General features: G+C 42.9%; 1 protein-coding gene across 5 annotated transcripts; it reads right to left on the bottom strand.

Annotated features, from left to right (window-relative positions):
* LOC129380146 (cytosolic endo-beta-N-acetylglucosaminidase-like) lies at positions 1-27307 on the bottom strand. 5 transcript variants are annotated; one of them, XM_055069610.2, is made up of 10 exons: positions 26874-27301; positions 26301-26513; positions 25213-25361; positions 23315-23463; positions 19589-19906; positions 16163-16266; positions 12803-12911; positions 9467-9654; positions 5509-5757; positions 1-474 (listed from the first exon to the last, which is right to left on the bottom strand). In XM_055069610.2, the coding sequence occupies exons 2-10, from the start codon at positions 26465-26467 to the stop codon at positions 219-221; spliced, it is 1689 nt and encodes a 562-aa protein (XP_054925585.1). In that variant the 5' UTR covers positions 26468-26513; positions 26874-27301; the 3' UTR covers positions 1-218. The 5 variants fall into 5 exon arrangements, 3 of the variants coding, with proteins under 3 accessions (XP_054925585.1, XP_054925586.1, XP_054925584.1); XM_055069611.2 differs by having other exon boundaries at positions 27081-27301; XR_008612048.2 differs by adding an exon at positions 1444-1605 and having other exon boundaries at positions 387-474; positions 26301-27307.
* Positions 27308-27341: the final 34 nt, after the last annotated feature.

Here is a 27341-nt window from a genome sequence, read left to right as displayed (position 1 = left end):
TAGAAAATGTAACGCCAGTACTGGAATTTCGAATTTCCCAGGCACAATTTACCGGCAGTCAACTGGGTTGCAAACAGAGACACTCGATTTATGAGTGAGTAGGCTGCGACTCATTTAATGTGTAAAGTCATCTTGTGCATGGCTGCATGTGGCATGCGCTATTGGCACTCAACGTGGTCATTGAACAGTTTCAAGTTCACACCACTGGTTTCCCCGTCCTAAACTCGCTGACGCTTTGTGTGCGGCTCGGCTTCATCGCTCTGTGCCCCGACGTCGGGCACTGAGTCTTCCAAACCTTCATCGCTGGAGCTCTTGTGCACTGTCTTGTTTCCAGATGCGTCGTCCGGTTGTTTCAAGACAAGTTCTCCCAACAGGCAACTACCGGCAACTGCCGAATCAAAGGACAACAAGAAGACGCCGATCTCTTCGAGAGTGGCACCACGGTCCTTCGCCAAATCCTTGACTAGGTACTTCCTGAAAGCAACAAGGGTTGAGAGAAGTGAGGTGCTCGTTTGAACAAATGTGCGAGGGCCTCAAGTCCCTCAAATCATGGTGAGCGCAGGGGAATCGCTGTGCACCAGTGGTCAAAAGAGTGCGAACCATGGGTTTGGCAAATAAACTGAATTTTCTCCCCGCCTTGGCATTTAACCTGAAAATGAAGACCACACTTCAGAATGCGCATTGCAAACAGCACAGTGAATCCTTCAGTTTAAAGTGGTCTGGCTGAGTTGCCATTAAATTTGCTTTTTTTTTTTGTAGCAAAACCCCTGGTTCGCAAGCTTTTTATCATGAGTACGCGTTAAAGGGACACTTAAGAGAAAAATTGAATAGGTTTGAGACTGATAATGTAATCTTTCAAAACTCTATTTTCATTAGTTTTGCAGTATGAAGCTGACGGTAGAAAAAAATTACGGCCAGACACTTTTTGAATTGTGCATTAGAGTACCCAGCACAGGCACATCAGTATTAGGTCGCAAATTACAAAGTATTTTCTCGTATGTGTGTCACTGTGCAGCAGTAAAAAATTAGGGCAATTAGTGCAAATAGTGCAAATACCATATAGCAGATTTTGAATCGAAAAGCCAAATATCAAATAGATATTTAATTTTATAAAATACATCACAAAATTTAATGCTTACAAATTTTGGGCAAGAAAATAGTGCTGAACGTGCTCAGTAGTCTGCTAGCATTGCATAACAAGAACATAGCAAGCTGTCAGTCACTTAGGTACATGGAAATCGGAGTATACAGTGCAGACTACTCTTATTAAAGGGAAACCAAATTAGTATGCCAGCACTCATTACAGCTCAGTTCTAGTATGTGAAGCTCTTGAAAATATTTTTCATCAATATAATTTCTCCTGAATAAAACGAGTTTGTTTTTTCCTCTGAAATTAATAAATTAGTGATGTTCTATTGTAACAAATACCAATGAGGTTCTCACTGTGATACGTAGTGGAATTGTGTTTCACGGCAATCTTTCATTCATTGCATAGAAAGTTTTGCTTTCCAATTTTTCTCCAAGATATACACAAGGGCTATCGCAACTCTGCAGCAGGTAGGTTGTCACCCTTTGGTTGGACACTATGACCCCTTTGGTTTGACACTAAAAAGAAACACATAATCAATTTAGGCAGATGAAGTACATTCGTTCACAGCTCTATCGTTGTTAATGTCACGGTAATATATTAAAGAGAAAACAAAGATCAAGTTCCGATTTTTTTTTTCATTATTATTTATTTATTTTTATTATTTTGCTCCGGAATTCCAGCACAATAATAATATGTCAGTGTGACATCAGGGATTTCAAAGTGTCCTTTCGTATGTGGGACATTGTGGTGCAGTAACAGTTCTCTAAATTTGCTAAGTTCAGTCTTTGGCTCTTTTAGACTACAATGTAGCCCATTCTTAATGAGGAGGGACGGGGGGACAACGAAGAGACCACGACGCCTAAAGAAAAAAATTTGCTCTTTCTTTTTTTTTTCTGGGCCACAGCAACGTCGGAAACACCTCTGATTGGCTGTCAGTGCAAGTATTAGACATCTCTGTGCTTATATTGTGACTGGAAATGGTGCCTGTACAATTATGGAACTCATAACATGCCCCGTTACAGTTTCATTACGGGAGGGCACAAGGTGGGTGATAGAAGGGCTCCAACCACCACGTCAGAAATGACTGCTGGTACAGTTATTAGACGTCTCAGCGCTCGTACCGTGACTGGAGATGGCATGTGTGCGCATGTATAATTAAGGAACATGTACTACATGTCCCTTGAATGCGTGGCCCTTTTACACTCCTAGCATGCTTTGCCGCATAACAGGGCTAAATTGCGGCAAAGCTGACTTATAGGAAACGGCTATTATGCAAAGCACATATTAGACCTTCGCCACACCCGCACTTCTTAACACATATGCCTCAATCTGAAGCGAACTGAGTTAATCCTACACTGCCTACACACGAATGGCTTGGATTTAGATTTGACTTCAGCTAGTGCATAATGGCACTTATAATGCGGCTGTGCTGCACGAAGCATATTAAGAATTTGTTTTCGCGCAGTGGAGTTTAAACAGACTTTCGGTAGAATCATGGCCTTGTCCGTACAATCGGGGGGATCGGGTGGAACTCGGGAATCTCCCGGTCAAATCGGGAGAGTTGGCAGGTATGCTATTAACATGACGGCTCCTGGCCGGATTTCTTTAGGCGTGACAAGCAGTGCATCCAGCAGGACTAAAGAACAAGGGAAGTCTCGTGAAGATGATGGTTTACATTGGCATCATTATTTATGACACATCCTTTAGGTACTTATGAAATGCCGTGACCTAAATGCTCACGAGATATTTTACTTTAAGGGGGCCCTGAAATACTTTTTGAACACTGTGGGTGTGTGTATCAATTGTTTAAATTTTCAGTGAATGTTTTTTACAACCCAATCTCTGTTACAATGTTGTCATCTTGTGCAAGTTGCGTCTTTCTGCATCTGAAGTTTATCAAATGTTATCGCTGGTTCTATCCGTTGTCTGTTGTCGCTAAACCTTGTGTAGTCTGAATGCATGCGTGACGCGTGTTGTTTAGTACTTTCTGGAAGGCACATGGGCACCAGCGATCATGCTGGGACCTTCAGCGAGCCATGTATAAAAGTCGACACGCTTGACCTGCAGTTCAGATTTTCAAAGATTGACGAGCGTGCTCGCCGCTAGCATTCTGCTGAGTGTTACTTGTTTTTCTGGGAACAGACACAGGCTGTAAAGAGTTATATTCATAACTCAGTTTTAGACACTGTCTTTCTTCACCATCAATATTATGTGACAATAGTTTAGAAGTCATTGCCGATCTCTCGCAGAGGCTGCCGTGAACATGCGAGCTAAATATTACTGCACTGCAGGCGGCAGGAAATTTACAATCTCCTGTCAGACACAGCGAGAAATCACTTGCTCTCGCTTCTGCAATACCGTCGTGCAGCGTCATCAGCAGTAGCTGGACTCGCCAACGCTACTGGGCGGTTTCGTGATCACGAGAGCACTGTCAGTAATGCAAAATTGCTAATCTTGAGTCGAGTAAATGAAAAACATAGATGTCTGCGATCTCAAAAAGAAAGAAAATCTATTTTATCTCTGCAGTGCACGCAGCTGCATCTGCTGCGAGTGGCCTTCTAGTGGCCTTCAATCTGGTAGTGTAGTCTACAGCGGCCACCACGGGGTTCTGCGGTGATTCCTTTCCCCGCCGTGACACTAGACTTTTGGCGGGGGCTTTGCCCTCTTGGCTTCGCTGTGTCGCTTTTAGCACGCTAGTGGAGACGAAAAGTGAAAGAAAGCCAAGTGTCGGTGCGATAGCTCCACTTATAGTTGAAGGATATGAAAAATTTTTGCGGCACGAGATTCGTGAGACGAGGTCCTTTAAGAGCGTGGCCATTCTATGATAGGTTCAATAAGTGCTTCAGGGGCCCTTTAAACTACTGCTGTACATACACGAAAATAAGGTACATTCTCAAACAACTAACGCACCGGAATCATGTGCAATTTAGAAACCTAAGCGTAAAATGGCTGCTGTAGTAGCCAAACTCTATATTATAGTACAGAAAAAATACTAAACATAATTGATAGAAAGATTGATTTTTTGAAATCCTTCTTTTCATTGAAAAGTGGAGCTACCCTGTAACAAATATGTTGCCCTTTTCACTTGTATAATGTCCTTGAACATTACATTAGATTATCATTTTGCCGTATTTCTGACTTCTGTAATGTTTCTCCCAATGCTCTTTTCGGTTGGCGCAACTTCCGAGTCTATTGAACAAATATGTATGTGAATATATGTATAAATTTGATTCCTTTCACTGTGTTTACTTTTTTTAGTTTTATTGTATGAGTCAAGTGTAATTTGAATGCTCTTAATCGTGCTCTCACAGCTTTGTGAATACCCACTGGTTGGAACTGAACAGTTGTTCACTGTTACAAGTTATGTACTACTTGCATTTAGTTACAAGTGTGCAGAATCTGTCTGGCAGAACAGTTAATTGTCAAATTGTGTAGTTACTATGTAATGAGGGCCGAGACCCCATCCATCAGGCATTGCTTGTCTTTTGTCTCGGCCTCCTCTTAGACCATCTATGGGGGGGAGGGGGGAAACAGAGTGGCGAATAATAATCACTTAGCGTGCTTGAGCTAACCAGGTATTGTATATACGTATACCAGTCGGACATTTTGCCTCTCTCTCCTGATTTTCTTCTCTTCATGATGAATATGACAGTGGTGCCATCTGGTTGAGGAGAATACCACGTGCCAATATTTGGGCAGCATGACAGACCCATCAGAGAAGCCACGCTAGCATCACAGCTCAGCACAATGAAGGGCGCAGGAATGCAGGCGTCGCTGCACGTTTGCACTGCAGCATGACTTCAAGTGCAGTACGAGTAACTGAATAGAGAGGAAGACCATGAATACTTAGAACGAAAACACTGCACCATGAAGATGCAGCAGGGGCGACACTTGATTACCAGCAACTGCACTCGTACACAGTGAATAACTTGTGGATTTTTTTCGCTAGAAGAAGACTTGTGAACTGATACCTTTTAATACCAGACACTATTACACAGCTTCCCTGACTCCTTCAGTCATAAATTGAGACTGAGTGTTCAAAGCTTATGCACTTCCCTGTAAACAGAGTGAACTGTGCCGAAAATGTTTTGAATATGCACCGAAAATATTTAGACCACATCACGGCAGCTGTTATAACTACAAAATTAAACAGGTTGACGATGTCGACCTCTCATAGAAAGTGCGTTATATCATAAAAAGTGCTCAAATATTTGTTAGTGTACTAGGTGCGCTGGCTATTGTTACTATGAAGGCCTTTTAATGCAAGAAATAGCGCTAACAACGGCCCCAAGACAGAGCAACACGTTGAGCTACTCATCAAATCTGGTAGTGTGAATCTTGCATTATCCTCCTAACAATGGTGATTTATTTTATTGCCATCTTTCATGGGGTTGAGTCAAGCTTTCTTCTCCACATACCTTGTCTGCCAATGGCAGCCGCTGCTGACAGAACTCTCGGCAGGCCTGTTGGAAACATCACGTGTTGCCTCATAGTGTTCCTCGCTGGGGTTTGAGACCGCGGCGCCCAACAAGAGCTCTTCCTTCTTGCCCGATGCTGTCTGAACCTTCAAAACGAGCGTGATGTCAAGGCGGTTGGAGCAGTCTGGGCTAGTGGCGAAGGTGTAGCTGACACTCAGAGACCCCAATGGCAGGTTGCAGGGAAACAACCTGTTACAGAACGTACAAGTAGCGCTGCTTTACATACATACATACATACATACATACATACATACATACATACATACATACATACATACATACATACATACATACATACATACATACATACATACATACATACATACATACATACATACATACATACATACATACATACATACATACATACATACATACATACATACATACATACATACATACATACATACATACATACATACATACATACATATATAATCATTTACAAGACTATCGACAATGCGCTGCTCATGCACACACAACTGCATATTTCCAAACAGTCAAACACCTTGTAAAGGAAAAAAAGAAAGGGTACGCATGCTTTTGGTCATATAGGTTTGCTTTTATAACAATCACACTCTCCACCAGTTGACGACACAGCACAATAGGTATGGTGAAAAACAAAAATGCACTGTTCTGCACGTTCAGCTCGTGTTCAAGAGACTTGGAGTGAGTGGTTGCAAGCATGGCATTTCCAGCAGAAATTACAAAATGGAGACCTGGTGCGAGTGTCTACGTGAGTTGCAGGTATGGCCATTAAGACAGCGTGGGAACAAGGGGTAGTACATGGATCGGCCCACAAGCTTCATCCTTCCGGCTTCAAAGAGCTTTGTGACTTCGCAGAATGATCCTCTTCAACGAAATGTAGCAATACAAATCTAACAGTTCATAACGGTTATGCATGCGCCCAGTTTACTGCCTTCCGTACTTGGAAAGACGCGACCAATTGACAAATTAGTCCAACAAAGGCAGAGAATGGCAAATAACTCCAGAAGAACATCTAAAGCCATAAGCACAAAGATAAGGTAAGTTATTGCACCCAGTTATATGAACCCGGTTACACTGAACTCACAAAAACACACCTATAAATTCAATACCATATAGGGCATAATGAAACATAAACATTCTAAATAACTGGACAAGATAAAAGCACACACAATTTGTAACAACACATTATTGACAAACTGAACCTACTTTTGGTTTTGCAGTGGTACAAAATAGTCCCGAATCTTATTCTGATTAAATATGTTTGTTGCCTCGAAGAGTGCACTTTATTTTTTCTTTCTTTATTATTATTATTTTTTTCACATTGTCCAAGGACTCGTAGCAGCTGGGAATGCAACCTTCCAAGTTTGTGAAGAAGCACTGGTACAGGGCAAGCACACGCATCACATGGAAGCAGGTCTGAGATTCGATCACATGGAATCTGAGTTGTTGTCCTTACTGTTCCCTTTCCTAGCATACCGATTCACGACGTTGACGGTGAAGTCCTCACTCTCAAGCTCTCTCCTATGTCTGCAGACACAAACTTGTTTACCGCTGACCCATGAACGGCTTCTTGAAATGCTGACAACTCGCTCTCCAAACTTTGTATAAACCAGCGACGGCTTCGTTGCACTCGTCGGAACACTTTTCGTTGTCGTCACCAGGAACGTGGAAACCAGCATGGCGGAAGTAGTTATGGTTAATTTCCTTTTTAATGGCCTCCCAGAATGCTGCAGCGACATGAGAACCTTCCCTGCGCACTCGACTTGATAATTTTCCATTTCACGGTGAACGGCAAATTACACTTCACGCCAGCCATCATGCAAAAACAAAGGCAACACAGGGGGAACAGCACAACGATACGATGGTGTGAACCTCCACAGCCCGCAGGGGTGCAGAAAAGGAGGCTACAATGACAAGAAACTCTGACTGGCTGTGTGAGGGAGTGCTGCAGGGCAGGGTAGGGTAATTTTTTGTAGGAAGGTGCCCGTCTGCGTGAGTGAGTGCAGCCATACGTGAGTGCAGCCATACTAAATAACTTTTTCCGAGAGGGGGTCTTGGCAGCTCGCCTGGCTGCCATGCGGGAAAGCCAACCTCTGGGGCCGGTTCGCCCTGTTTGAAGTGTGGCACTATATGGGTAGTGGCTGCTATTTTTGTTCGATGTAACTGTGCTCTTTGCTATTTATTCACTGTAACCTTATGGCGTTCAGAAATTGTTCAATATCAGGGATAATTCGATGTGAAGAGGTGCGATATAGTCAGGTTCTGCTGTACACACCATCGCCGCAGCAGCTGAACAATTGCAGTGCGCCCGAGTTCCCTCTAGTAATTTCAGTAGGAAACCCCATGGATACAACAGGCAAACAACCTGTTTATGAATGTACAGTAATTGTGGCTTGCAAAAGAAATTCAGCCTTTGGTCACATGACGAAGCACTCTATGTCAATAATAGCTTGGCAATTTCTTATGAACAGATTAGCAATTTGCTGCACCAAAGAATAACCTTAACCAATCGGCTGCCAAAGCCAGCAGACTGCCAAGACGGAGGCACTGCTGGTTTAAATAAAACCATTCGTAGATGCTGCGACAACCAATGTACACTGGATAAGCTTAGAAATGTTGTCAATAGATGGCACTAAGTGACCACAACAGGGGTGGTTTGATTTGTCTTATTAGTTTATACCATAGTACTACAGTAGAACCCCTATTATGTGACTTTCTCGGGACCACGTGAAAATGTCGTATAATCCCGGCATCGCATAACTCGACCAACAAAAATTATGCTATGCAAAAGAGCTGCGAGGAACTTCAATTTAAGTTATAGGCTAATACTCTACAGAACTCGGAGACCAAGACTGCCAAAAAATGTAAATGCGAAATGTATACTGCATTGCAGGTGCCAATCACACTTCATTGGAGAGATTTAGCATATCTTGTACCACAATCTGCGCCCGCCAGTATGCTAAAACCAATGCCTCCTTTCCTAGATGCCTGCCGCGTGAGCCAAGAAGCTGGTTCCTACCCCTCTCCTCTTTACTCTTCCCCACCCGGGTTAACCCGGGTCGGCTGCGAGCGCTAGCTGCGGTGGTCGCTGCAAACCTAAATCACGTAGCCCTGCCTCCGAGATTTTAGCGGCGTCTGTTGTGATCTCGGGGGCAGGACCCACGGTCTCTCGTCAAGCCATTGGTCGAGCGCGCGCCAGCCTAGTAATCGTCACTTCCTCCGCAACAGGAAGTGGGTCGGCTGCGAGCGCCGCCTCTCCGCGACTACTCTGAACTACGGGAATCTCTGCTCCAATGGGAAGAATAGCGACGCGGCAGGCATCTAGTAAACGAGACATTGGCTAAAACATTCATTTTTCATTTACAGACTTTAAAAAGATCTGTCACTTTCTTATAGACTTTCGTTGGGCCACACAGCAAGAGCTGTCTTTCAAGTGCAGCAACATCTGCAAGGACGTCACCAAAGCTAACAATTTAATTTTTATTATGGAAAATTACAAATTCATAACATACACCAGACCTATGGCCTATAATAAATGTTCATCTGTCAGCTTCTGCCTTTATCCATCATTTTCTTGCTTGTATGCTTACTTCGTATATTGTGCTGGTTTTTCCCCTTCAATCATGTACCAACCGGTCCAGGCCAGCTCTGGGCCTTGTTGCCAAGAGGATAATTCACTTTACCTGGGTTCCTTGTGTTCGGGTCCGACTGTAGCTAAACGTGGCCATTCATCTCTTTTTTTTCTTCCGCCACTCGGAAAGCCAAGCACCGAGTTTTGTGCACATTAGCACGAACTGTTTTGCTTGGGGCAAACTCTGATGTTTAAATACTGTACGCTGCGCACAGACGATCTACGGGAATGTCATCAGACGCACGATAGCGTCGCCACTGTGGCACCACTGGCTTTCACCTGAAGTAAGGACTGGCCTCTGGCTTTTCAGCGTCGGGGACAAAGCGCAGGAGGAGGCAGCTGCCGCCATTGTATGCATAATCTGTGCATACGGCAGCAGTTCCACAGCCCTCGCACAGCGAGCTGCCCTGGTCGCAGGGCTGGAGCTGCTGCTTGGACAGGTTGAACCACGACCCGCATTTCACCACCTGCACCCAAACCACGCGACAAAGTATGATAAACAACTCTTTGTGCCCCGACACGAAGTTGGCAGTCTTTTTTTTTTTTTTTTTACTTACATCTCAAATGCAACATTTGACAATTATTAAACATCAACTGCAGTGAAATTTCATTTCCTATAAATCAGCATTATATAAACGAGCAGCATGTATACTGTCGAAGCAATCACTACTGGCAAGATTGCAGGGCTGGCAATTGTCTCACTTTCTTATCGACAGCCTCTAACAGCCTCTAATTCCCATTAACAGCCGGGATCAAACCCACAACCTCGTATTCAGCAGCACAATGCCACAGCCACTGAGCCTACCGCGGCAGGTTACCCAGCACATAATCAGATGACATTGCCACCTGGTGGTTAGTGGATGCGACGCAGATCTCGGAACATGGCCTCGAAAGATTTTCAGCGTGCTGAAGGTGCCACCTGATTTTAGAACCCGTTGCTGCGCTGGTTCTGAACATTTCGGCATACGTGTAATCATGGCTAAGTGATAACGGTGGCTTTCTTTTTTTTTTCAGTTTCATTATTAAAAACATTTATCGCAAATTTAAGAAAAATACATCCGCTCGTATTCGAAAAGTAAACCTTGGCGCGGAGGCCACTCCATATCTGTGCTACCTGAAACTAGCCTTTTTACACGCTCCAATATTTCACCACAGTTGGCCCTTGAGTTTTATTTGGGTACAAGAGCAGCTAAGACCGAAGAGTGCTAGATCTTCCATCACCACATGCACGGTCGATGGCTCCAAGGAATGCTGAGCAGAGCAGTGAATGGGACTGATATGTCTTTCCTTTTTTAGGGTATGTAAACATCCTTCAAATATAGTGAACAATGATATATATGTGTCATGAAACAAATAGTGAAAAACAGATGTAAAAAAGCAAAGGCTACCAAATGTTTACATAAGGCTTGTTAGCCGGGCTAGTTGGTATGAGGTCATAATACAACAAATAGCACAAAATCAATGCAAGATTAGTGGAACAGACAACACTTCCAACTCAAGTTCATTGCGCAGCAGTAAAAGATACATGAAGAGAAAAACGTTGCAAAAGCAAGAAACATACACATCAAAAAATTATTACAACAGAGACTGAGGTACCTGTGTCGATGGGCCCAAGTTTCAATAAATTCAGCACCAGTATAATTCATTTCTCTAGTCTTGTCTTGTTTTTGCACTGTTTGCTGTAGTACATCACCAAATGCTTGTATTGTGTTGAGCTATGCTGTATGTGTAGGAAAGCAACAGAGCGTGACATACCAAGATGCACACTGCCAACATATTTCATGATGGCAAAGAAAGAAATAGAATAGAAAAAAAGCTCTACTGGCATAAATTTGCTCAGCAGGCAAGACTAATAGATGCGGCCAAGTTTTCAGTTACTTTGCAACAACCGTAGTACGAAGTGTAAAGCGGTGACGAACAGAAGTGCAAACTTTGTCGTCTGCTCTTTTTGCCTGTTTGTTTATGGACATGCAGCCGGTCTATAAACGAGCAGCAGTATTTTGGCAGCCGGACACACTCATCCATCGATCGAGGCTCGGTGTGGCACACAGTCACCGATACGTTCACAAGATTGGACACGCACAAGACGCTGACTGTAGAGTCTGTCACACTTCCGAGACAATAGCTCACATACTTTGCGTGTGCCCTTAATATGCGGCCGAGCAAAGGACACTTAAGTCTACTGTTGACTGCTTGGACTCCCGCCCCTTTTCGGAAGAAAAGATTTTAGGCGCGTGGAGAAGAGTTGACCATGCACAACGTGCCATAATGTCACTCTTGAACTGTCTAAGTGAGACTAGTTTAGACGATTATCTCTAGAACCTGTGAGACATGCAGACAGTGCAAAATGTGTTTGCGCGATAACATCTTGTGTGGACAAGATTACTCTTGCATGTATTGTGTGTACAGTGGGCATCTGCATATTGGACAATGTGTGTATATTAGCTCATTGTACCATAACATAATCACCTGCCACCTACCTTTCCCTGTATTTCCCCACTTCCCCTTTCCCCTGTGAGCAGTAGCAGGCTGACCTCTCCTCCTTTCTCTTCATTAAATCTATTCCTCCCTCCCTTGGCAGCTGGCTGTGTGGCGAAGACTGTTGTTCAGAGCGGGCACAAGGAACAAATATGACTGTCAATACTGCCGTCTGCTCTCTATGGCGGCATCTGTGACCTTGTTGCCTATAAACGTGCAGTTCCTCTATACAAGGAAGGAAAAGAAACTATGTTAACTTTTAACCCACAAGCCCTAGCTAGAACCATACTGCTAGTTTGTACTAATATTGCCAAGGACGAATGTGAATCATTCACAGAGCACTTTGCTTTTCTCTCCAATAGCGAGTCATGCACGTCAGATTGTCATACTTTGCCAACTGCTATATTTGATGATCACTCATGCATATCATTTTGTAGTTTGCATTTGTTTCGGTGCTATGAGTGTAGAGAATATTATTGCAGCCACTTTACAACTGAAGAGGTTGGAAAAAAAAACGATTAAGAGAACAATAATTTCTCCATGACTTTGCCTTATCCGGTGCTTACCATCTTATCTGTTACAGACAAACCTAGTTCACACAGTAACAATATTACTGATGGCTTCCTTGCACTTTGAAAAAAAAAAAAAAAAAGACGAAGAAGAAGAGACTCTCTGCTTTCTTCTTGCTCAGTGTTTCAATTAAATACGAAGAAAAACCGTGCAATCAGCAGGGCATTACATGAAAAATATGGCAAAGTAAAGAAAGGTCTGGAAATTTCATGTACTTTACCATAAAAAAAACTTCGTATCTAAAGCGTCATTTGAGAGGCTTCGAAATGCACTGGAAACATAGTGAGCCAGCCAAAATATTGTGACTTGAATGAACCAGCAGCAGTTTAGAATTATTCGATCCTCGGTAAACCAAACATGGAGGATCTAATGCATTATCACACACAAAAATGCAATTAGAAAATTTTTGTTATTACATCAGCATGTAACCGATACCTACTTGTAAACAAATACTGGACACAACGAAAGCACTTTCATGTTGCATGTGACTTCGTTACAACAATGTTTGGCTGTTCCCTGCTTTGATCACTGCAGTCGAATTCGTTAAGAAAAACAGAAATGGCTAACCTTGCCATTATTGTAGAGGTTCTCGCCAAATCCCTGGCAGAAACTGGTGCGGAGAGGCAGCGTGCTCAAGCACCACTTGGGACGACAATGCTCGGGGAAGTCCCAAAAACTGCGCGTGCACCAACATAACATAGCATAGTATAGTATAGTATAGTATAGTATAGTATAGTATAGTATAGTATAGTATAGTACAGTACAGTATTATACTGTAGTATAAGTTTATTTTCCAGGTTCAACTGGAGAGTTTTCTGGCAAAAAGCTGCATGAGCAGCTTGACTCTGTCCGGAAAACCCCTACAAGCAGTAGCACACGAGTGGTACAGAAATCAGACGAACATATAATGGTTACAGTCAACAAAGAGAAAATGTTCACCAGTTATACATACAGCCTAACATTCCTTGCACAAAAATTTAAACACTGAAATCGAAAACAGAAACGCTCAAATGGTCATACAAATGTTCAGAATTAAATAATAGGAATAACCAAGCGAAACATAAAATTCACAAATGCTCAAATACTCACAAATAACCAAACACAAAGAAACTACTTGTCCAACAAAGCTAGCAAAGCTTCAGAATGATGGATGATATGGAAGTACTTCAGTTCGTTTTATTACCTTAAAAGAAAAAATCTGGGGTTTCTACGTGCCAAAACCACGGTATGATTATGAGGTATGCCATAGTGGGGAACTCCAGATTAATTTTGATCACCTGGGGTTCTCTAATGTGCACCCAATGCATGATAGGTGGGCGTTCTTGCATTGTGCCCACGTCGAAATGCGGCTGCCAGGATTTGGTCCAATGCCATCTGGCTTGGCAGAGCACAATGCCAAAGCCGCTACGCCACCACGGCAGTCGGTGGCGTAGCGGCAGGTGGTGTTTTATTACCTTAAAGGTCGCTAATAAAAGGAGTATTACATACGCATACAATTATCTGAACTGGTTTGTGTAGAAAGCTATTCATAAAAGATCTAAGTTAAACATCATGTTTAAAGTTTATTTGAATTTGGAATGCACATAACATACACAAACATATTTGAGACCTAGGAATATTGTATAAGAATCCCAAACCAAAATGAGTAAATAAATAAATAAGTATAGAAAAAAATTAGCAACGTTAACAGCAACTAGCAAAACAAACATGTAGACTGCACCTTTCCCTAATTTATTTATTTGTGCGGTTCGTCCCAAAACTGCGCAAAGGGTAAATTAGGGAAGGTGTAATGAAGGTCTCCAGATTAAGTATGACCACCTGGAGATCTTTTGGATCACCTAAATAAGCACTGAAACACTTTTTGAACATAGCAAAATAACATTGCCGATCTGTAGAAGAGGCTCCTGTGAATGTGAGCGAAATATTATTGCAGTGCATGCAGCAGGGAATTTACAATTTCATGTCAAAAACAGCAAAAAATCACTTGCTCTTGCCTTTGCAATGTCGTCATCGAAAGCAGTAAAACCCGCCAACATCTAGTGGCCCATTTCGTGATCGCAAGAACATCCTTAGTAATACTACTATTGCCAATCCTGAGGTAAATAAATGAAAAATATATATGTCTACGATCTCAAAGAGACAGAAAAGGGATTTCATCTTTGCACTGTCAGTCTACACACGACAGTTACGCATAGCTGCGTGGCCTACGAGATAGCAGCGGTGTGCTACGTAGAGTAGGTGCCGCGGCCGCCACGACGGGCCCTCTTGCCGGCGAGATGCTCAACTTTTGGGCAGAGCCTTGCCCAATTGCCACCTTCCCTATGTAGCTTCCAGAGTGCTAGTGCAGACAAAAGCAGAGAGAAAGCCAGTCGTCAGTGCGATATCTACGTGTCCAACTCCGATTATACCCGATTTGAAACATGTTTGCGGCAGGAGATTCGTGAAGCGATGTCCTTTAATAGTGAGGCCGTTCTAAGATTACTTAGAAAAGTGTTCCAGGGCCCCTTTAACCTACAGTAGCAAAGTGGTCTAAAGTAGTCGTCATGAAAGCAACGTTGTTGCAGGAGTGGTGTCTCGTTACTAACTTATATTGTTTAAAACAAACGAAAGCACTACACTCTTCTCACATTTCACGCTATCCTTACTTAAACGAGCGCCAACATGACATTTTCAATTTTTATTTTCTGCATCAAATGAAGGTACGGAACTTTGATACCTTAATATAAACATTGTCAAACCCCAGAGAGCACTAAACAGTTTGCTACAATGGTGTTTCTATGAACCACTTTCAGTTTTGTTTCTCGGGAAGTGGCCATGCGGGAGCAGAACATTGAGACAATTTGGCACTCATTTCGTCTCGCTTAGTGGTTTTGTTATGCTGCTACATCAAGCCACACAATGAGTAGCAGCATAACAGACCACTGTGAAAACAGAATGAGTTGCAAAATGTTGCAATGCCCAACATGTTAGTGCCCTCTGCGACACAACGGCACCGACACACACACACCTGCGGAGAAACAAACCCAAGATTGGTTTGCAGAAAGCTTTATGGCAAGAAATTTTTAGCATTCTAGCTTCCCGGTATTCCTTTTATTTTGTGTGTGACAAATGTCCAGGTCCTTCATTTATCACACACAAAAAAAAACGAAAGCCAGTACATATTGTTACATCAGTAGTCTAATGCTCAATGCGTGCTGTGCTCTGGCATTATTCATGTCCTGTACTAAAACCTCCATGTTTGCCGAGACATTCTGTGTGCTCTTTATGTATGTCCTTAACTTTAGGGGCGGCTGAAGCATTTTTATCATCTTTGGATAAGCATAGCCAAATGCTGTTGTCACCATGCTTCCAGCCAGCACCAGCATTAAGTTGAGCACTCCTTCTCTGTCCTTTGACAAGATCATGACGGCCTGAAGACATGTCCACTTTGTTTGTTTTCTCTAATACCGTAGCACAAACTTTTCAATGATGTCCATGCTGTAGCAACCTTGAGCAGCACGGGTCAACAAAACAAAGCTATTTAGTATTACGGCCGTACCTGTGCCCACAACTCAAAGTCACTATCCCCAGTGTAACAGAAGTCAGCCAAGTTCTCCAAAGGCAACCACAAACTGCCCTCTATGTCCTGTTCTTTGCTTACTCTCTTGATCAGCCCATAACCAGTGGCCTCCTATTCGACGTGCTCCTCGCGTGATCCCTCGGGTATGTTGCAATGCTGGCCGGTGAACCCAGCTGCTAGCGCTACGATGTTGCTCTTGAGCTTGCCATGATAAGACGCTTACGGTGTCCAAATTGAGTGGCAAAGGGCATGCTATGGATATGACCAAGTCTCCCTGGCAATTTGCTACTTTTACCACTTACCAAGTTTACCAGTGCTTCAGCAGATGTTTCACACTGGACAGACAATAAACCGCCTCTGAAACTCACCGGCATTGGTTTTCTGCAAATTTCCCCTTGTCTTGCGTCTCGTAGACCCAGCCGGCAGCAAATATGGCTGACGACAGACCGTGTTTGCGAGCCACTTCGACGGCCTTGCAAAGAAATTGAATTCATGTGACAGAAGTTGACACAGTTGTCTTCCACACAGTGCATTCATCAAAGAGCTCCAATTAGGAAAATTAAGATGTTCCACCTCTGATCAATGCAATCACCAAGTGACCACAACAGGACCGATTGTTTAAAAACAATTCAAATATTCCACTGTGCTCATATTTTGTACTATATACTTATTCAGTGCTCGATGCCAATTCAAGTTTGCCTTAGTTCAATATACTAAAACCTTAGCCTCTGCTAGCAAAATCTGTGTGCATTTTATGTGTGTATTGAACTTTGTGGGAGATAATAAAAAACACTGTGTCACCCAGTCATATGTTGCTGACTTGCATGCGTAAGTGTGGCACCGACTGATATTGTAAAGAGACTATGGGCAATAAAGAATTGAATTATTAAATAGAATTACTATTAGTAGTAGTAGCAGTAGTATAGTATTAAAGGTGGGAAAGAGAATAAAGGGCAAGACACTATCACATGGCAAAGTTAAACAAGGCAGCAAGCAGGCAGGTCAGGTCGTTTAAATGTACAGAGTGTAGTCACGTTTATCTGCTCTCTTTTACTTTTATATTGATTATTTTTTTCATAAGTAAAATGAAGAAAACCTCTCCACAGTAAAGCTCAACAACAAGCATCCTGTTCCAAGAACATTCCAGAGGATTTAGTGCTGCAGCATTAAAAGTATTTGAACCTAGAAATAATATGATTCTTTTTGGAACATATTCAAGGAACTAGAGTGAACATCTCCTACATGTTCCATTGTATGTGTGCTCAATCAAATGTTGTATATGATCTGCGCTAAGGATTACTCACACTGTTTACGTGAGTGCTAGACAGTCAATGAAGCAACTAGTGCAATTTGGGTTGAGCTGCAAGCTGGTGACTAAGCTTTCTACACGATTTTGCTCATTAATGCATGTTGTACCAGTTATTGGACATTGAAGGAGTTAACCTTCGCCTTTGGTCAAGCACACATAAAATCCTGTCTTGGAGGTGAAATAAAAATGAAAGCTTCTACAGTCGAGCCTCATTAATATGTAGTTGTATACAGCACAAAAAATATCTTCATTATATTCAATATTTATTATAAGCATGCATTAGTTACATGCTGATGTCAGCAAGAAACTTATTAAATTTACTGTGTTATATCTAATACTTTTTATATCTGTGTTTATTATATTGAAGCCTGAATGTATATCGAAATGCAAGTGTAACACAGAATCCTTAAAGGCCAACTGCAATGAAATTTTGGACCACATAAGAAGCCTAGATTTAGAGTGTAGCTACAGAATAAATTTTGTCGGAACTTTTACATTGGAAAAACGAGCGGATGCGAAATGAAGGGCTTGCAGAAGGAGGCATACTTGATACCAAAATGTAGAAAGAAAGAAAACAAGAGAAATAATCATTACTGTGGGCCAGAAGTGACACATGACCTCCAAGGTAAAGCAGCACCTGTGGTTGCCCTAGGCACATTGAAATCTCTCAGGGAGTCGACATGCTGGGACTTGCACCAGAGCCACTAAGCACCAGGTGCATGCATCATCTGGTTAGGTGTTATTAAAGGGCTGCTAATAAGAAATTTGGACAATTACCAACCCCCAAATTCATCAATATTGCTTCAGTAGTGTATACTACTCGTTTATTATGAATTTAGCCAAAGTGAAATTTTGTTGCAGTTGGCCTTAAAGACCAGCTGTAACAAAATTTCACTTTGGCTAAATTAGCCTTAAAGATCAGCTGTAACAAAATTTCATTTTTGCTAAATTTGCAATGAATGAGTAGCATAAAATTTCGGACCACGTAATAAGCCTAGTTTAGGATAATGTAGATACAGAGTAGCCTCCATGCAAAATTTGAAATCTGTGATACGAACAGGAGCATAACAAAAACCTTGTGAAAATACCTGTTTTTGATACCAAGGCGGAAAAAAACAATAACGCCGTCATTACCGCTTGCCAGAAGTGACGTATGATCTAGCATGCACTACTCTTTGGCTTGACGTCCAAGATAAGGTGGCACCCAGGCACACCCATAGCACATTGAAAGATCTCGGAGGGTGGCGTGCTGGGACTGGCATCATAGCGACAACCAGAAGGCACATACATCGTCTGCTTAGGTGTTGTTTAAAGGCTGCTAACAATAGAACTATACAATTACGAGCCCTGTGGCTTTGCCAAGAATGCTTCAGTGGCACATACTTCTCCTTTATAAAAAATTTTGTTAAAGGGAATTTTCGTTGCAGTGGGTCTATACTGCTGGTACTGAACCTCTTGCAAAACAAATTTTGCACAGGCACGGAGCACCAGCAGTGACAATAAACTTAAGCTGGTGTAATATAACTTAAAATTGCATATTACCGACACGTCATGACAAAATACTTTGGACATCTGATGTGTCTTTGCATAAGAGTCTCTCAGTAAACTAGCAGCATCCATAATGACCCGCTGCTATATTTTAAATGAAACTGAGAAGACCGCTGTTAAAGAAACAAGAGAGAGAGAGGGTCGAACTGATCAATATTAGTTAAAACAAAGAACGTCACCAAGTTCGTCAAATGAGTCATCAAGAGGTCATCAACTTATAGTCTCAAATTAAGCCTGTGTGACTCTCCACCACAGAGTAACCAAAGAAATAAAATTGCTTGTAATGAAATTGACAGTAACTGCTTTTTATACTGATAAAGAATGCTGTCAGCAGACCTGACTGACTCCTGCCTCAGCTGCACATGCCTTTGCACCAACAACGTCCTGCGCAGCACAGCTGATACATTCCACACTAGAGAAAGTAAAGGAGGACTACTGTATTTACTCGTGTAGGACCCGCCTTCGTTTAAGACCTGTAACCTCCATTTTCGAGGCAAAAACAATATTTTAAAAAGGTTTTAACCAAAGATTGCATTTTGAATGCATGGCATCTGTTATCAGTTCATATTGCCACTAAATGTTTTAAAGTTGCTCGGACATCAACCAGCATGGATTCACCGATGATGACCACCTTTTGGAGTATGCTAATAGGTACTAGTATGTTCCGGTGATGATGGGAGCAATGTTAAGAACAGGAGCACTGAAAAATGAAGTAGATCTCTATCCACACTGCTGAATCTTGAATAAAAGTGTATGCAGTCTGTAGCCAATGTTTACATTATTCTGTTAATCATTCATAATGTCCTTCGCAGTTTTAGCGGTTAGTCATGTCCAACTCGTGTAAGAGCCACCCTTTGCTAAGATTACAAAATTTTTTTTAAAAATGGGGTTTTTACAAACGTAAATGTTATTACTGTAGCCTAGTCTCAGTCCTAACCTTGAACGTTTCATAGCCGCCAGCATACTTTGTCTTCCGTGCAAACACGTCGATGCCAACGTAGACATCGGTCTTGCGGCTCCCCGCAAGGATCGCAGACTTCTGGAGCATCTTTTCGGTCCAGGCGTAGTTGAGGAAGATGCCATCGCAGAGGTCGAAGAAGCACGAGTTCTTGCTGTTTAACTCATTCTGCCAGTCTAGCTTCCCGTTCGGCAGGACACTGTCGTACCAGATGACCAACGAACCAGGCACGGCACGGTGGGTTTCCAAGGTGACAGCCTTTAGGAACTCTTTGAGGAACGGGCCACTGCTCTTATCCTGGAAACAAGCATGGTAGTCTTACTGGAAGGAATTTGTACCAAGGAAGTATTACATCAGTGAGCAATTGTTTAGCTTTTTGCATGGCAAAGCTACACCTACAATACGAGGAAGTTTGTGGTAGACTCTAGATAACGCTGCCTGGGTTTTTTTTAAAGAGAGGCGAGATTTAATCTAGCCACAATGGCTGGGAATGAAATTTGAGCTGCAATAGTGAATAACCTTTCTACAATGCCAAAAAGCCCCTCTCACTATGATAAGCAGCTTGGTACACCAGAAAATACACCACAGCAAAAGATGGGTGGCCATGCTGCCTTGAAGTCCCCACGCCAGCTCATCACGAAGACATGGATTTTGAAGGGGTCTACTTGGGCCTGGTTTCTCTCTCTCTCTCTCTCTTTTTTTTATCGGTAAAGGTGACCTACAATGTGTTTCAAGAGACCCAAAGCATGAACTTAGCGAGTTTCAAGAACATTTTTTAAGCCACAAAGTTCCAAGTCACGCGATCTTACCGTGACCTTCCTAGATTTTATATTCTTTGACAGGTGGCAAATCACACCGATTCTGACAATGAAATGGTGCAGATAGTGCCTGCACTTTACCGGCGGTGCCAGCTACGTGCAGAGCGGTGATCGTGTCACGTGATGCGCGGTCTTTTCGTCTGTAATGCAGATTGGCCTTATGATAACTCAACTGCTGCAAAGTCGGTTTAGCCCTTCTGTGTTTCAAGATATGGAATAAAAAGAGCTTTCTGTGCAATAAATAAAATATTACCACAAAACACAGGTCCACTATTAAACTGAGATCCTCATTGATATTCTACAATATAATGTCACTAGTTCATTAGTTTCAGAGAAAAAAAAGAGCACTTGGTTCTATTCAACAAACATTCTTTGATAAAAAATATTTTCCAGACCTCCATATACTAGCTGCAGCCAGTACTAGCATTTTAATTTGGTGTTCCCTTCAATAAGAGTAGACCATAGTGTACATCTTGATTTATGTGTACCTAAGTTACTGATAGCATGCAACATTCTTGTTATGCAATGCTAGGAGATTCCCGAGCATGCTCAGCACCATATTTTCTTGCCCACAATTTGTAAGCATTAAATTTGGGAAAAATATTCGAATATTTGATATTCAACCTTTTTTTTTTTTTTTTCCTGATGGATATGATATTCTATTCGAAATCTACTATTCGGTTTTCACACACCCCTAGATATTTCCTGTTAAAAAAGGTTTGCCAGAAAGAAACTCTTGGAATTTGGAAAGGCAAAGAGAACATGCCTTTCAAGATTTCAATTGGCAAACTAGGTATTCTTAACGTGACTTATTTGTATGACACTAGCGCTGACAGAGTAACACATATGACCTGCGCGTTAGCTAACATGCAAATAACTCATTATCACGTGCTGATCCCATTCAATATAAGAGCTTCATCGTATCTTACACCAGCATACATAGATACAAACATACATAGAACTATGCTCGTATCTTGAAAACTGCAACTATGACATTTTACTGCTTACAGAACCATGGCTTCACTTCAGTATCATAAACAGTGAAGTCTTGCCTGATTCATTTGATTTCCACATTTGCAGAAAGGATAGGATAGGAGAATAGAAGGGGGTGTGCTCATTGCTACAAAAATTATATCACGTCTTCTGTGGTCATATCGTAAGAAGCCAACAAGCAAAGACACCAAGGACAACACAGGGGAAATTACTTGTACTTACCAACTGAAATAAAGAAATTATAAATTAATGGAACTGAAAGTGGATTAAAAAAATTGGCAGAGGCTTAGCTTGGCTAAGCCTAGTGGATTGCGAAAGCAATCTTCTGTTCAGGTTGTAGAGTTCCATACTGCTCATCGAATGTGTAGATGCAGTCTCGTCGTCATTTAAGGCTTGCTGTCGAACGATCAGGTGTCGCCAAAGTCGCGTCAGCATTGAGAGCATGCATGATACTTGTAGATGCACCCAGATCAAGAGATGTTGAACGCATTCGCCTGGCTGCATAATATGCACGCCGTTTAGCTAAACGTTGTTCCCGCTCTTCATCCGTTTCTTCCGCACGCCGCCGCTTCTTAGCTGCCGCACATCGTTGCAGCTTCACCTTATACACATCATCCGACATACCGTGGAGGATTCGCTGGGACGACTGCGACAAGCCGAGTTGGGGGGCTGTTATTCCACAGCTGGCATGACGTCAGGTAGAGCAAGCGCCTCCCCCACAGCAGCGGCGCGTGGAGGATTCACTGGGACGATCGCGACGAGCCGAGTTGGGGGGGCCGCTTTTCCACAGCTGGCATGACGTCACGTACAGCGAGCGGCCCTTGCGGCAGCGGCAGCATGGAGGATTCGCGGGGACGATTGCGATGAGCCGAGTTGCGGCCCCGCTTTTCCACAGCTGGTATGACGTCACACATAGGTCACGCTAAAGGTCAATGGTGGATTCTCCGGGACGACGGCCAAGAGCGGAAACCTCGAGCAGTATTGCTTTCGCAATAAAAACAACTTGCCACAGGTGGGAAACGAACCCACAACCTTTGTATTACGCATGCGATGCTCCACCAATTGAGGTACTGCGGTGCCGTTTTCCCATCCACTTTCTGGGGTATTTACGTGTTATTACTAGAACTAACCCTGGGTGTGTTAGCCAGCGCCACCACTCACAAACCTTGGCGGCGGATGTGGAACATCCTTTCTGCCGCAGGTGTCACGAGTATGTGATCTTTTTGGGTGAAGGCAGCTGGTCAATAAACCCACACGTGCTACCTGAAGGCATCAACGTTGCCAGATTCAAGGCCCTCGTTGTGTAATCAACGAGAAGAAAGTGGGTTAACCTAGGGGCCCGATTTTTATTAATCATATATTATAAAAAGCCAACAAAGACACCAAGGACAACACAGGGGAAATTACTTGTACTTACCAATTGAAATAAATGAATTATAATTGATGGAATTGAAAGAGGATGAAAAGCACAACTTGCCGCAGGTGGGGAACGATCCCACGTTCACGAAATGTGAAGGTTGTGGGATCGTTCTCCACCTGCGGCAAGTCACCTGCAACTGTCACCTCCGCTTTCAGTGGTGTGAAGTCCTCTCCTTTTTTACATCCGAAGCTGTGCTGCACTTGGTGCATGTTTTGCACGGGCCCTTTAAAAGGTCCCGTAATTAATCACTTGTGGCATGCCCGAGAAACCGAGGCTTCGTACCGTAATTTTGGAGTTACCAACTAGCCATATTTAGAGATAGGCAACTAACCATAAAAGCAAAACAAAAAGCAGCATGCCATGAAATTTTTTTGTTAGTACTCCTTTAAAAAATATTTCTGCAGTCATGGTACGCTTATGCGTTGTCACTGCAGTTGCTATACACAACACTGAGAAGTTTCACACAGCGCTAACCATTTCGCTCTCAATGTTGATGAGCCACCCATCAAACTTGTAAGCAGCAGCAATAAGGGCAAGCTGAGATGCAACTTTGGAACTGAGGTTGGCCTTCCTGATTTCGTCGAGGATCTTGGTGCCAGGCTCTGCCTCCACAATAAAGGTACCTGGAAAACCAGAGGCAGTGCAAAAACATTGAAGCCTGTGGCGAGATAAGGTACCCTCATTTTGTAAGCACCCGCCATACGTCACCATAAAGTCAAACCAGCACATTCTTACAGTACGTCCCGGAAAGCTGTAAACATTCGCCTATAAACAGGTAGTAATTCAAAAGTGCTAAGGTGTCTTGTATTGCGATCGTCCTTTTGTGTTTATTGAGAATGTTTTATTCGTTATGTCTATATTTTAATGCATAGCATTCTTTGCCTCCATCTTGGCCCTTTGCGATAGGGTAGATAAGCAGGTTCCTCTGTGGCCCTGCTTTAAGAAAAATAAAATAATTCGTGACTGATCTGGGAATAAAACCTCCGCCAACGAGCACAGCAGCCAGGTGCTTTAACCATTAGGCCATGATCACATGCATGCTTCTCCGATTCTAAATCCAGCCAGCTCTTCGAAACCTTCAGCGCGTTCACCCCACGCTACTTGATCGTCTTCTTTCCTTATGACAGCTTGCACTTTGAGGTGCCGTGTTAGACTACAATAGATCTGGGGCGAGCCCACTTTGCCCAGTACTTTTCTCATAGCAGCTTATGCTACACTGAAGCTGTGCAACGTTCTAGAGACTTCGTGACCACCCAAATTAATCAAGTTTTAACATTTCTTTGCCGTAGTAGAAACGTCGTCATTTTAACGTACACTGCATGAAAAAGCCATATGTACTATCGCACTCGGTACAAGCCACAACGCACGACTGCTTTGCCACGCGCTTTTGCATTGTAGCGCATACTGAGTGTGATAGTACATATGATTGTATAACATGTAGCCACTGATAACACAAAATCCGTATTTCTCTCGCTTATGCTCATCCACTGCTTATGTAGAACCCAACAATTGCCATGTCACTAGAAGTCATGCCACTGCCATCATACGATTGTCGACAACGTGGTTGTTATCATGCTGCCTTTGTCATGCTGTCACACACTTATGCTCACGACCCACACACTCGACTACTCAATTTACAGGCGCATGTTGGTCCACCCGGTATTGTCTTGCGGAACCCCAAACAATGCTGGATAACCAGGTACCGGCAAAATCAGAACACAGATTCCCACAGTGCGTGGAATCTGCACAGTTCCTTTTTTTTCTGTTTTTGTTATTTTGATTATCTTTATGTACTACTTCGCTGTCCGTATGGTGCTGGTAATGCATATACACCATGGAACGTTTTGTTGGGACCCTTTGACGGTACTGTTGGGTCCCGAGAGCTTGTCCCTTTTTGAACATGGATAGACTTCTCAATAATAAAACAAACTCAAGGTAAACAAACAAAATGCGAGTCTCAGTGTGCAATGAATGTTCACTGGCTACTGCACACTTCATTCTCAGCACTACCACGGAGTTAGAAAAAATGGAGTCTACATATGGCTACGATGGCACATCAGCGCATTATCGTGATGCAAGAAGATTTCAAGATTTCGCTTTATGACGTTACCCATATATGAGCGATTTTTTTTTTTTTTGGTACAATGGTTACAGGAGACTACAGAAATTCCATGTTTCTCTATGCCATATTAAAAAAACTTCTTTAAACGTGGTCATCCAGCAGTGGATTTCAAGCTACCACAACCACTACCACTACCACAGCTCGTACAGAATTCTGTTCTCGGAAGAGAAAACTGATCTGCAATTGCCCTGAGGAACATTCAATAGCCAAGGTTTATCTTTCACAAGGAGAGCAAGTCCGTCAAGCTCACCTAAAACTTTGACGCCGTGTTTGTGTCCCGCAGAGATCCAGCCGGGAGGCGGGATCGTGACCATGTAGTGGGAGAAGTAGACAAAGCTATCTATCAGCTGCCAATGGTGGAACCGGTAGCTGTCGTGCTTTTCGCAGCCATGGATAAACCTGTGATCAACATGACTTTATAGTTTTCGTAACCTCGGTAATAGTTATTCACATATGTTTATTTAGCTCTGTAGCAGAACTTGTTCACAAGTTCGTTCGTGAGAATGCGTGTGTTAGGCATTTGAGAATACTCAAAATTTTGGATATGAATCGAACAGCCTTTGCCATTCCATTGGTACTGATTTGAGAACTCACTGTTCAAATGGTCGAATATAAGATCATGTTCTTAATGTTTCTGTTAATGTCATAAAAGATAGCACTACTTGCAGGAGTGTAAAAATGAAAACACCGAGGTAAGTTTGGACTGTTCCGAGAGGTTTTGCTACAGAAGATCCACGGCTGTTGGGCAGAGGCACCAGCTCCCAAGAAAATGCACGGAGCAGATTACTCGCCTGCTCAATCATTTCCAGTCATTCAATAAGAATGCCTTACTGCTTTTGAGCAGCATATGAATTTGTTGCCTTGATTATGGCAAAGCAATTTATCATTTGGCCAGACTCGTCATGCTTGCATTTTAATGTCATGTCCAGTGCTGTACGTAGTAGTATACCACTAATCTTTTTCAATGAACACAACATTTATTGGCATCTGGTGATGTACTGCTCCCTCGTTTTATAATTGTCATTGTTATAGTACACCAAATTACTGACAGCACAGTTACAAGCTCCTCAGCTGACAGGCCGCCCAATTATATAAAGGACACAGTACGCACGCATAAGATAATTGTTGTAAATAAACTGTTCTCTTTAAGCGGACTCAGCGCAATTTTTACATTTGGCTCGGTATAGAATCGAATGAGCGGTATTCAATTCAATATTCGAAGGCCGTTTTTCTCGAATATTCGTACCCAATTCAGAAGGTGTGCGCGCGTTTGTATATTGCACTAAACATTCACGATGTGCAAGTTTTTTGCATAGCGGCTCGATCCGTAGTACTCGCCTGTCTTCAAGGTAGCCGCCCATCATGTCGTGGCAGAAGAGAATTTTCGAATCATTCGGTCCGCCACGCTTTACGTCTCTGAGCGGTTCCACAGAGCACAGTAACGGTTCTTTGAAATCGAGGAGTTCACCCAGCGTCTTCAGCGGGCCGATCTCCCGGTCAGTCATTGCGAATGTTCCACCACGTTTTCAGGTAGTCAAGAAGGCCACGGTCCTAGTGAAATGGTCAGTAAGTCAAAATTATGCACCAATCGACAAAAGAACGACGTTCAGACGCAGCGTCTCTAGTCTTCCTCTTTTACTTGGCTCTCATTAACTCTCCTTCTTCTTAGCCAACAAATATGTAGCTCATACCCACAATGAGGGATTGGCAAAGAATCAGGTGGGTTACCAGGGTTACTTAAAGAGATAATCGGAAATTAACTTTAAGGAGTGGTGAGTGAGGGATTTCGTAGACTGCGCTAACAAGCGCAGGCGGATTTGCGCGCGCGCAACCGGGGTTTGTTGTGAATGGGCTAAACCACGACACCGTCAACAGTACTTCAAGAGATATCCGCTTATCTTCGTCACATACTGCTGAAGTGATGCTGTACTCTGCGTGGGAGCATAGCCGGCATAGCTTTTGAAGCTGACACGCTATCCAAGCCGACACGTGGAACACTCAGTGGCACCGCCACCATAACATACTCGTACTTTCTGTTTCGAATTCGAAACTTGAAGCTAAGCATTTCGACAGAATTGCCTGTCTGGTTCGCAAATTGATTAGGACTTTCAGACTGACTCCAACCAAATAGCTGAATTTCATTAGCCCGACGTTTTGGATTCAGCTCCTTCAGGGGTTGTTCTGTTGGTTATACAACTCTTGGGGGTGGCGGTATGGAGCCTTTAAAGGGTCTTTTGGAAAGACCCTTTAAACAAAAAACAAAAGATCCTTTAAAAGCTGCACACCGCCAGCCCCGAAGAACAACCCCTGAAGAAGGAGCCGAATGGTCTCCGAAACATCGGGCTAATAAGATTCAGTTATTCGGTTGGAGTCAGTATG

This window comes from Dermacentor andersoni, chromosome 8 (genome assembly GCF_023375885.2).
Source record: "Dermacentor andersoni chromosome 8, qqDerAnde1_hic_scaffold, whole genome shotgun sequence".
Taxonomy (NCBI): Eukaryota; Metazoa; Arthropoda; class Arachnida; order Ixodida; family Ixodidae; genus Dermacentor; species Dermacentor andersoni.
This window is presented reverse-complemented; position numbering and strand designations above follow the sequence as displayed.